The sequence below is a fragment of the Phocoena sinus genome, chromosome 17 (assembly GCF_008692025.1).
Source record: "Phocoena sinus isolate mPhoSin1 chromosome 17, mPhoSin1.pri, whole genome shotgun sequence".
NCBI lineage: Eukaryota > Metazoa > Chordata > Mammalia > Artiodactyla > Phocoenidae > Phocoena > Phocoena sinus.
In genome coordinates this window covers 13,639,145-13,652,127 of record NC_045779.1, presented here as the reverse complement: position 1 = coordinate 13,652,127, position 12,983 = coordinate 13,639,145, and the positions used below count along the sequence as shown (strand labels likewise).

Genomic DNA, 12,983 nt, shown 5'->3' with positions numbered 1-12,983 from the left:
GTTCATTCACTTTGTAAGAGTGTATTCTCACCTACAAGTACTTCAGTGACCTAAAGATAGTCCAAAGGCAGCTCTTCATCTTCTGCAGGAAAATTTGAGGTACGTGCTTTATCTTCAGAATAAGGCACAAACGTCTTAGCATGGTACGGAAGTCCCTTCGAGATCTCCAGAAGCAAGCAGGGCCCTCAACTCTGTCCTCTTCCTCCTTGCCCCTCCCCCTTCCCCAGTCTATTCCCCAGCCTTCCTAAATCACCTGCCTTTCCCAAAAAATGTCACATGTCCTTCTTTTTTAAAATTAATTAATTAATTTATTTATTTATTTTTGGCTGCATTGGGTCTTCGTTGCTGTGCGTGGGCTTTCTCTAGTTGCGGCGCGTGGATTTCTCATTGCGGTGGCTTCTCTTGTTGCAGAGCATGGGCTCCAGAGTGCAGGCTCAGTAGTTGTGTCTCACGGGCTCTAGAGCGCAAGCTCAGTAGTTGTGGCGCACGGGCTTAGTTGCTCTGCGGCATGCGGGAGCTTCCTGGACCAGGGCTGGAACCCGTGTCCCCTGCATTGGCAGGCGGATTCTTAACCACTGCGCCACCAAGGAAGCCCATATGTCCTTCTATCTTGTAGTTTACGCTGCCCCAAATCCACTCCTGTCCATTTGCCTGGCCACCTCCCTGTCTTCCATCAGGTTACCTCTTAGACTTCCCTTTTCTCAGGTTGTCTAAGCTTCTTGGAGAACCCTCAGAGAGATGCCTGCGTGGTCTTCTTCCCCGGGAATCAGTGTTTCTTGTTAACCACTCACTTTCTGAGCCTGGAAAAGTGCCTGCCACATCCAGGTACCTGTCAGACACCTGATAAATGAACCAAGGAACCTTCAAATCCAGGGCGTGAGAAACAACTTCCTAAAATGTGTTGTGAGACTCACCTGCTTCCGCATCACATCTGTAGCCTGCATGATGTAGCAAGGAGGCAGTCCGTGGCTTCTGGCCAGAATGATGGCCTGCTCCAGGGTCACGCTCAGGGTGCACCTGCGGGCAAAGGCAAGGGCAAGTCAGACTCCACCGGTTCCCGTTAAGCTCTTCAAGACATCTGGGGCTGCTAATGAAGGGTGGAACAGTATGCCTCCTGGGAGAAGTACTCATTTTTCCCTGGGTATCTCCCATGTACTCATGAGGTACCCATGTTAATAAACTTCTGTCGTTTTTCTCTTGGTAATCTGTCTTTTGTTACAGGGGTCTCAACTGAGAAGTCAGAAGAGTAGAGGAAAAATTATTTTTCCTCTCCCACATGAATTTCAAAATCAAACAGCACCAGCCAAGTTCAAAACGACTAGACAATAGACCACTGATTTTTCTACACAGAACACCTGTTTAAAAATAGATTACAGGGGTACACTGCTGGGGTCCTAAATTAAGTATTTAAGTTGAAAACAAACCCATAATGAACTCTGTTGAGGAGAGAGTTTATACACAGAAAATTAAGCAGAATTATAATAAATTTTATCGTCAGATATGAATCTTTACTGGTATTTCACATAATTTAAAAGAAATGACTTACTAATATCTTTCATTCATGTTTACATATTCATAGTTAATAGAATTATACTGATTTATACCCGATATCTTAGAAAAAAGTGAAATTAATATTCACTAAGGTCAGAATTTTTTTTTAAAAGTGTGTTTCTTGGACCCAATCCAAAAGACTAACATTTTGAAAAGGAAATTTTAATGAGTTATTCAGCAATGTGGTGCCCGGAGCAGCCCCAAAGAAAATTCAGAATTCAGCACCCAAATTCAGTGATTGGTGAGCCTTGGTCCTCTTCCTTCCCTTTAGGGCATTTCTTCCACATTTTTCTCTATAGCAACTCATAGGGAGCTAAGAACCCTCTACATTTGATAATATTTTCAGGTGCTGGTCTCTGAATTGTTGTTTTAGGGGTACCTTCTGCATACATTCCATAAAAATGTTTGTTACTTTTTTTTAGATGTTTTGCCTAACATCTATATTAGTGGATTTTGTTTCACTTCATTTTTCAATTTATTAGTATTTTGATTTTTTTTCTCCATTTTTGCAATTACCTCTCTGTGGTTCGGTATTTTACAAATGTATTTTTCTAGATCTGTTTAGTTTTTCCCTACAAATGAAAGTTCTACAGTGCAATTATATATGAGGAATGTCGAACTCATTTATCCCTGGTTGTGAGGCTGTACCACAGAAGCCCAGTACACCTGGCAGATTCAGATACTGATGACTTGCAAAAAAGAGAAACGGATTTAAAAGATTACTGCTGTAGTTTTAGAAAGAACCTGACAAAATGCAACTTTACTATTACAATAATTGCATTCTAAGGAGAAACACGATCAGTTCCATTGGCTGTTAAATGACGTGAAAAGCAGCTTCCTCGTTAACATTGACAGAGAACTCTTTAGAAAGCATTAAGAACACATATTCACATGGGCTAAAGTTTTATAATTAACTTCTAGTAGTATACGATGTTTATAAATATTTAATGTACGAGTCTGACAATAATATAAAATTGTATATTACATGTACCTGCATGCATATGCCAATGCAAGCCAAGAGCTATAACTGACAGTTCATGTTCAAAAAATATCAAATTTTTACAAAGCATTTAATTGTCAGCTAACTCAACACACCATAACCTTTTTCTCCTCCTTAAGGTCTCCTCTACTCCAATTTTAAGTCCTTACGGATCTTAACATTTTAATCAATAATGCTCATTGCACCAGCTGAATGAAGCCAAGAAAAAAATCTTGATCTTTTTCTAATCATACTGAAATATGTCTCTGCTTCCTGATAAAGCCTCACTTGCCCTCATCAACTTACAACAAACACTTACTCATTGTGAAGGACCTTTAACAGGAAGCCTGTAATTTTTATCCATTTTCTTAACCTTTTTAAACTGATTTATTTCTCTCTACTTCAAGCTGTAGTAAATAGCAGTACAGCAGCAAATTATCTGCCAGAGACTTTAAAAGATTTTACTGTAATCTCCTGATCAATCAACGTGGCCCGTAACATGCTCTCGGACAGGATACCTCAAAGTGTCACACCTTTAGAACCAATCACATGTACATCATCTAATAGAAAAATCTAGCTTAAAATGGATACATAAGTTTTATTTCACCATCATATCAAGAGAAGATGGCTTCGTCTATACTTGCCTTTTTGTACTAACCACTGTGTATATTCCAATTAGGTCCCACCATTAATTTGAAATTTTTAAAAAGTGAAAAAATTTAAAAGAGACAGCCAGGTCAATGAGAGAAATATTGCCTATTCGATTCACAGTTGATTTATCCAATGGAGAAGTAACAGCTCTGCTTAGGGTATACTCCTGAGAACGTGCATTTGACAGGGCTGCAAAATTATGCAGAAATTGTGCATTTCCTCATAGAAAGAAAAAAGGAAAGGGTCAATACACCTGTGCTTATAATGAATAAATCTTCTTGACATATTTCATATTAAAAACAGATCCCACATCACTCAGGGATTTAGCATAGTTTTAATATGATAAATGTAACCTGTGGCCAATGGGTCCAATTTAATTTGAAAAGCACTTTGATTTGGCAATGCTATGGAAGAGTCACAAAGAGGTAACTTTCTATTCATCCACTCATTCAACAAATATTTTTGAGTGTCTACTTTGTAACTACAAGTACCATTAAGTGCTGGCAGAAGTAATTTACTTTCAAGCTAAAATCGTTGACTTTCGGAGTCCCCTTTTCACAGGATCCCTAGCAACCTGTTCACATAGTCATATGCTTTTACAGATTTGCAAAAGCCAAATGTTTTGACTGCAAATGGTTATGACTGCTGTCTTTTTATGTCCCAGCTTTCCTCTGTCATGTTCTGCAATGTTCCAATGGCCATAGTTCTTTCTGGAACTGAGCTAAAGGAAGTAGAATTAGGGATCCATTTAGGCTAGGTTTACTGGGACCTATGGATATGATTCACAGTCACTTATAGTTAGGTTATTACAATATCCTAGTGTAGGAATGGACTCCAGAGTATTCCCACTGCGCATTGTACAGACTCAGCCAAGGTTGAAAAGGACGTGCAGGGCCCAAGGCTGTAATGCAATGTGTTCGTATCCTGGTGCACCCAGGACTCTGTGTGGTGCAGGAGAAACAAGGTTGGAATGTATAGAGCCAGATGCTACTCTGTGGAATATTCTTCCAATACATTATGGTCCTCATGCTAAAGATCTGGAAGTTTTCATATTTGACAACAATTTTTAAATTTAAAATAATGTTGATGTTGAAATGTGTTGTCAATTCTTCCGTAAGATTATGATGTTATTAGATTATGATAATTACATGAAGTTCATGACAAACTTCCACCAACATCTCCTTCATAAACTGGGGTTTGGTTGAAATAGAGTTCACATGACTATCATTTGGCACTTGCTAATATGAGTCTCTGTGATTTTTATTTCATATGTTTGTCCCAACTGATCCTAGAACATCCAGTATCAACTTTATTTTGTGTCGAACTGTAGAGCTTAGGGTCAGGAAAAGCATGTGAAATGGTCTCCTGTTTGCCAGTCCTATTTCTCGATGCCAGGGGGCTGCAATGAGCAATAACCGACACCCCCTCCCTCCCTCCCTCAACTCAGTCTAACTGGAGAGACAAAGCTTAGTTTTCCTAAATTAGTTTAAATTTAACATATTGTATTTCAACCATTTATTAACTCATATCTATTATACTACATTCAGTTCACTTTTAAGACTTCAATTCTTATTTGAAGCAGGTTATGTGTTAATTTTTTTATAAAAACATGGTAATCTTTTCCTTTAAGATGACTCATCACATTTCTATAATAAATCAGATAAAAGATTCTCCAAACCCAAGGACCTTCTACATATTTGGTCATTTACCATGATCACAAAAACACCAGTTTTACTTTAATTACAATATAAAACCTCCAGAGCTCTAAAGCCTCATTTAATGTTGATTCGAACGGTACTAACAAGGAAGCCAATCTCCCAAGGGTTGAAGTGCATCAAATTGAACACTTGAGGAGATGCATCATCCCTTTCCGGCCACCAGGGTGATGCAGTAACTCACAGTGAAACTGACATGGCAAACCAGAACAACGGTACGTTTATGGCTTTGCGCTGTGGATTTCTTTGCTGACTTTCAGCATGTTCACTGCCAGGAACTCTGATGTTTTGCCTGGCAGCTAACCATATTGTTCTCTCTTGGGTAGTCCCAAACTTTGTTATTACTAGTGGAGGAGGGGCATTGAGATTCTAATTATAAACTGACACCTTAAATGAAACACATGAAAAACTAGTGTCATGAGGATCTCTGAATTTGTAGCCACAATAATTTGCCTTAAATTCACATTATGTAGATGTTGACGTGAAAAACAAAAAAAACCTTAAAAGGTAATTAAAGAGAGAAAAATGCAATCTTTTGCAAGGGATACTTTGCTTTTATTTCTCCATATTTTAAAAATTGAGAATGAGACTGAATATTACTTTGAAAATTTCTATTGTATCCCTCAATAATGTTACATACTCAATTACCACTAAAAACTGTGCCCCAAAACAAACCCCACTGGAGTCACTGAATTTAGGGATACATGTTTCAACTTAAAAAGTTACTTGAGCAGTGATTTTTTCACTCTTTTGTGCCATAACAGAATTGAGGCACTTGGATAAGTTATGTTCATTTTTTTGTGTGTGTGCTAGCGCAGTAGGATAATTTCCTGTTAGAAAAATATGATAAATGGAAGACACACACCCGCAGTTGAAAGGCATATGTTGGGGTCTCTGAGTTTAAAGGACCATATGCCAAACAATGGTTTTGATCTGCTCTGGAAAAGGCAACATTAGACATGTCCCCTAACAATCTATATAAACTGGCTAAATATTTCAATATTTACTTCAATATTTCATTTGGAATTATTTGCATTCATATACAGGTTAATTTGATTTTGTGCTAGATGAATATAAAGTGAAATAATTATTTAACCATTCTGAAATCAGTGAGTTTTGCCCCAATGTAGATTTCCACCCAATGATCAGAGTCTTGATTTTGTTTTTTAGCTCCAGATTTCCATGTGTATTGCCTCATTTTCACCATCCTTTCTAACTGTGATACTGCCTTTAGTCACAAAAATAAGAGGGAAAAAATTCCCTTAGGGAAAATGCATGGCCCTATTCTTTGAAGACCCTATTCTTTGATGACATTCTTCCCATGAATTATTTGTCTTGATATAGTTGCAGCTGTTTATATTTAGAATCTTACAGATTTAGATCTTAAAACATACAATCAATTTCCCTGTATTCTATGAAAGTCTTTTTTGCTCCTTTAATTAAAAGCCAGGTCCATTATCCTTGTTCAAGTGACTGTCACTAATAAGTTATTAGGAATCTAATCAGCTGTGGTTCTCCAGGGTACTTTATTAAGGTGAAGTTACCTGGGCAGCATTCAAATTTTGGAGAGGATAATAATGACTATTTCAATCCCAAGAGAGCAAAGTAGGTGAAATAAGCTGGAATATTGGCAGATATTACTGCTATTTGCCCACCACTCTTTCATACCCAGCTTCTTATGACAGATGGAAGATCCTGTGATCACCTGGTCTTATGCACTCTGCAGCATCACCTGAACTTCAGTCCTACAGAGCCTAAGGCAAACTAGTTTCAACCATCTTTGAACTAAAGACACATTTCCTCCCTGTTGGAAAAAATGTAAATGATTCTGCTCAGTTTCCAAATATTTCTACTTCTTCCTTGTGTTTTTCTCATAATCCCACTTAATCAGACAGTAAAAACAAACAGTTGTAGTTAATACCTGAGTTAGAGATTCTTCATTAACATTTTGAAATTTTAATCTAAATGTTAAACTTCTTGAAATGTGCTACCAAGTTACTATAAAGTGTCTGATGAGCTAGTTCGTAAAAACATTGTTTAAAAGACACTGTGTAGTAATGGGTACAGTAAGTATGGTGCAATCCCAGATCCTCATATTTACTGATTTTTAAATGTTAAGTGCCAGCATTCAAAGAAATAAGAAAGTTGTTTGAAGAAATAAGATGCAGAAATTATCTAATTCCTTAAAGGTGTATTGTGCGATATTTTTAGTGTCTTCAACCTTCCCATTTTTGCAAAGCCTTCCCAAAGGAAGAAGATGTGGTCGAGATTAAAATTATTGCTTTCCTAAAATCTTTGTCTAGTCTTTTATGATGACCCCCTGTTTCACCTCCAGACTGAGATATAAGCTTCCAAGCCGTTCAAACCAAACTCATCGATTACAAGAGATTAATGTATGTGCGGCAGGTCCACGTGCTAATATACCTACTCTAGTACCTTTCACACTTATTAATTTCATATTTCTTACCATCCCTCAAACCTCTCCTCTCTGCCGCACTGCTAATATCAACTCTTTGCTTAGATTGGTGCAACCTGGCTCAGACTCTGCTTGTCTTGCTTCTTCCCACTATTCATCAAAGGGGATCTTTTTAAAAATGCAGATGGCTTTCCATTGCGTAACTTGAAATACAAAGTCTTCACAATATGGTCTCTGATTTTCCTTACTTCTACTCCATGCTTCAACTATACTGTTCACAGTTCTCTGAAGTCACCTCCTCTCAGTTCTCATATGCTGCTCTCTTCCTGATATGATCTCAGATGCCCTGCTTTGGGTCACATATCATGCCTCTGGTCATGCTATATTATACTTGTCTGAAAGGTGTAGGGATGAAGAATACGGGCATTAGAGGCAAACTTCCTAAGCTGGATCTTAAATTTGCTAATAAACTCCGTGACTCTGGGCAAGTAACTTAAGCTACTGAAACTGTTTCCTCATCTGTATATTGAGTTTAATGATAGTACGCACCTCAGAGTGTTGTTTTCAGGATTACAGGAAATAATTCATATATAGTACTTAGCACAGGACATAGCATGTAGTACATTCTCAACAAATGTTAGCAATTTTCATTAATATTACTACACCACCACCAATAGGCCAGACTAGTGTCTGTATTGATTGTAACCTTCCTAGACCCCAGCATACTTCCCAGGATTAAGTAAGCATTCAATATACAGTTACTGAAAAGAAATGACATGAATTCCTAATTCATGCCAACAGTATTATACGTAACTCCTAAAAGATACAATTCATTTCTTTATACTCTGCATTTGCCATCTATGTGTTCAAGAAGTGTTCACTTATTAAATAAATTTGGCAAAGTAATAAATGAACTGTAGAGACAATAGATTTTAGTAAAAGAACAACCACAGATTTCCCTACAACTTCTAAATGGTATATAGCTTTTCTTTCATGAACACTGACTTGCATTTCCCTTTCTCAGGATTTAATTACTGCTCGTACCATGGCTTCTGATGAACAACTCTTGATGAGTTTTGTTAATGCTTGGAAATTATGTATTATAATATACTAATTCATTATTCTTACATTAATTCTATTAATTAACACTTATTCGCTCATCAAAATGGTCTATGTAATCATTTACCTATTTTCCAGGTTCAGAAGAATACATTTGGAACCCTTGCAGAATCAATTCTTTAACACTGTCAAAATGACATGTATGCTTCCCCTCTCCTGTAGTTTCAAAAACATGTGTTCATTTCTTTGAGTCACTTCATGAAAAACCCAATCCTTTGGCTCTCTTTCTCCTATTGTCCATATTAAAGTAAACTGGTGCCAAACAGTATGGCTGGCTGGCTTCCCAATGTGGGCCCCTTGTCAAGACCTCAGAATTGCCGGGAGAGCAAGGACCTCTCACTACCCTAGTTTGGGGTAGCACAGTGCATGCCCCATAGCAGTGCTCCACAAATAACTCCTCTGTCCTTCAATGAATGAATGCACAAATGCCAGCACCTGATTCTTTCCAAGTCCTAAATACCTGTCGTTATTCTAACACATACTCTTGATTTTTGACACGAGGGAAGAAGACTTCCTGTCCTTGAATTCAAGGGGATCCTGTTCTGCTGTTCTTGAACAACTTTCTACAAGCTATCAATGGAGGATTCTAAAAATAAGCTCTAACAGGGTCCAGTGCTTTGTTTAGTCTACTTCTTATAGGTCAGAGGAGTGAATTCGTATTTTTCATACTCTTCTTACATCCTATCGTGACTCATCACTGTGATTTCTCCAGCTTTACTGAGGTATAATTGACATATAACATTGTGTTGGTTAAAGTTGTGTACGTTGACTTGATACACTTACATGGTGCAAGACGATTACCACTATAGTTAGCTAACACCTCCATCACATAATTACCACTTCTTTTTTGTGGTTGAGAACATTTAAGATCTACTCTCTTAGCAACCACTGTGATTTTGTTTTACATACAAAGGTTTCCCTATTTTATTTTATTTTCCCTTTACATATAAAAGGTTTCCCTATTTTAGTAGGTATGATCTAGTCATTTTAAACAGATGCATTTCATATTTCTACCTCTGCAATGAGAAGATGGATTCACCATCAGAAACACAGATGAAGATAGAAACAACTGAGTGTGCACTATTGCCAGGTCCTGCAGTAGATGTTTTCACATATGTTACTCACTTAATCCTCATGCCACCTTTTGCAAAAAGAAATTATTATTCCCATTCCACCAATAAATCTCTGAGAGACCATGACGGAATCATGGTCACACAGTAAGTAACAGGATTCAAAACCAGTTTTCTAATTCAAAATCCAGAGCTCTTTCCATTATTCCAAAATCACATCACATAGATCACTGCTTTTAGAGAATCCCAACTCCCCACATCCATAATTCAACAGTCCCAATCTTGGTCTCAGCATTGCACGCTAAATGCAGTGTTTTGGTAGAGACTAATGCAGCCAGACCAAACGACTTCACTACGAATGTAGACCTCATCGTGCTGAAATGTGTTCATGATTAAAAAGAAACTAGATTTGAAACCTGCTGAACAATTCTATCGATGGTAAAGCAATCACGTAGCAAAAATAAACTGAAGGAAGACTGCGTTCCTTCTCTACTACAGATGCGCATTTTTCTATATAAAATGCACTGTGCTGGGTAAGGCGTGTTCATTCCTGCAGTGATCTCATTTATTCTGGTTTCTAATGACTTCTAACTACTGAGCACAGGGCACCACTGTGAAAAGTATACTGACAACTAGAAGGAAGCGCCCGATTGAAGAAACTAATTGTTTACTGTTGCAGGGTTTTATTTTCCCTGCCTCCTTTTATTACCTCACACGGAGGAAGAACTATACATCTGAGGGCTAAGGCAGTACGTTAAATAGGAATCAATGCCAAAGTGGCTGCCATGGCTCAACACAGGCAGAGTGTCTGCACAATTAATATGGAAAGGACCTCTGCTGATCTATAGGTCCTGCCCAACTTGGTCACCCTGAGCCATGTGTTTGTGATAAATGAAAAGCTTGAGAAAATTGCCACCAGTCAGCAGGGATTTCAAAAACCCAATACCTCTGTCCTTGTTCCCCTATAACAGAGAAGGCACTTTTCTTAATGAAACACGGAAATACTCTTACGTGAAAAAAGGGCAAACAGTTATTTGTTTTCAAAAATACAGAATTCACTTATAGACACATATGCATGGATAATAAAATATTAAATATTTACATTCTCCCTTTAGGAGAATTTGAATGGCGGTCTAACAATAGGTGCAATCCAAAAGCCAGTGATCGTTCAGGCGAGTTTCCAGTACACTTTATAGACACAACTTCCGGGTGTTTATTGATCATTTCAACATTATTATGTGACTCCTGTCAAAGAGACAGTACTGATGAAATCTTCCCATGACTGTACTAACTCCTATGTCTCATAGTCTGGAGCTGAAAGACAAGGGGTTAATGAGTATTTAAAAAAAAAAAAAGCAAAGAGATGGCAAGCAGAGATGGGCACCATGGAAAACAACTGAACACAACGGAAAAGCAATGGGCAACAGCTGGAGAGAGATCCTGGCAGCAGCAGCAGAGTCAAATTGAATACGCGGTTCACTCCATATATCTTAAGGCAAAAAATAAATCACATTTAAGGGGCACATTTTCAGCACTGCACAGGGAATTAGCCATGAAATTCCCATTAAAGATAACAGGACTTTCTACTGCAACTTTCAACACATTCTTGGAAAGTTCTCAGTGTCTAGCTTTAAACCTAGGCTTCAAAAACATTCCACATCCCTCCTTCCCTTCTCTTCAAGCACATTAGGGTGTGTTTTTCTTTGACACGTTTCATTGCTGAGGTGAGCACAGAGGTAATTGAAGACCTTTGGGGATGGGTAATTGAGCACTTAGGGGATAGAGGAGGTATTTGCTCTGCTGAAAACGTGTATGAATATGAAACATCTGTGTGTAAGGTAGGACTCTACCACTGTCACCAGGTTTGAATCTGCTCCTCTGCATTTTAAATTCTTCAGCCTGGACTCTTTCACCAATTGGTTTTATTTCTGTTTCATGTTTTTGGAATTTAACTGAATAGGTCGGGTACCTATCCCAGCTACTCGAAGTTCCTCAACACTCCCTCTCTAGTTCATCTTTTCTCTTGGCTGTCTGACTTTTGTCCTTACTCCTTGTAGGTTCTTTGATGACACCAATACTTAAGGGGTGTCCAGTATGCGATTTTCATCTGTTTCCCCCATCCTTTGACATTGTACCATAATTGTTTTCTCTTTGACCTGTTTATCCAAGATACTAAATAGATTTGTTTGAATATTTTTCACTCCTTTCTCGTGGATCCTACAGTGTTTTATTCTGAGGCTCCACGGGTGCACAGAGGACAGGGCAGTGGAGAACCAGGGAATATTAATACTCTCTCTACACTCCCTTCCACAATGGGCAGCCAATTATTCTTTGCTTACACTTCTGTGCCTTTTCCTGGAATACCTTTTCCCTGCTCCTAACACCTGGTTTGTTCCCAGAAAATTCCTAGCAGTGTTTTTCCATTACCCCTTGAGATTACATATATATGTTATTATTTATTGTTATTTTACCCATTTGTACTCATATATACTTCTAGTCCTTGCTGACTATGAATCCATCAAAGTACATCCCATATACATACGTTGTGAGCATCTAAAACTGAACATGTAACAGATTAATTCAACATCCCTCTCCCCAGTCCCCTCAAAGACAAATGCATATTCCCCCCTCCACTGTGGCATCTTCCCTCCCCCAATCTTTCCCAGCTGGAATCATCAGAAACTCTCCCTCTCCCCTGTTCTCTATTCCTCACCAGTTCATCTAGTTCTGTTTACTGCCTTCTCATACCTTTCACATCTGTCTTTTCCCTTCTAACCTCTGTGCCAATACCTTAGTTTTGTATCTCATCATGTCACCGTACTCCTGTAAAATCCTAGCTGTCTCCCTGCCTCCATCCTTGTCCCATCATAGACCATGGTACTGATCTTTATTTTTAAAATATTTTTTAAAACATCTAATCATGTTATTCTTTTGCTGAAAACCTTTCATTGGCTTCCCAGGGCCTCTAGGAGGGAGTCCCAAACCCTTAACCCAGCAGGCAGGGCCGTCCATGCTCCAATTCCTGTCTTTCTTGCTCCTTTCTTCTCACTGCTTCCTTCTCATTTCACCGCCCAGAAACAGCCAGCTCTTTCTTGTGACCTCCAGCCCCGTCGTACGCTATTTCATACCTCGATATTGTATTTTCATACTATTCCTTTACACGGAACGTCCTTCTCCATTTCCGTCACCTGGTAAACGCTATTCATGCTTTAAAACCTATAACAGGTGTTACATTCCATCCTTCCTGCTTAACAGGATTAAAATCTCACTCCTCAGTATTCCTCCCCAGGATGTTAGATGACCTATTGCCAATTTAAAATTAACATCTTAGAGGCAGAAATTGCTGCTTCCTCCCTTCAACTTCCTCCACACCACCTGCTCTCCTGCTCTAGGTCACAGAGAAAAAGAGGCAGTTCGGAAAGTGCTGGCAAACGAACCAGTTATATTGGTGAGATACCCATATTTCTTCCCTCCCTAAGGAG

At 38.5% G+C, this 12,983-nt stretch overlaps 1 protein-coding gene across 2 annotated transcripts in view; it reads right to left on the bottom strand.

Annotated features, from left to right (window-relative positions):
- Window positions 1–12,983, bottom strand: part of PREX2 (phosphatidylinositol-3,4,5-trisphosphate dependent Rac exchange factor 2) — a 208,401-nt gene that overhangs the window by 22,224 nt on the left and 173,194 nt on the right. For both annotated transcript variants that reach the window (XM_032610542.1, XM_032610541.1), the window contains exon 37: window positions 915–1,017. In XM_032610542.1, coding sequence (XP_032466433.1) covers window positions 915–1,017 — 103 coding nt within the window. The remainder of the gene's footprint in view (window positions 1–914; window positions 1,018–12,983) is intronic.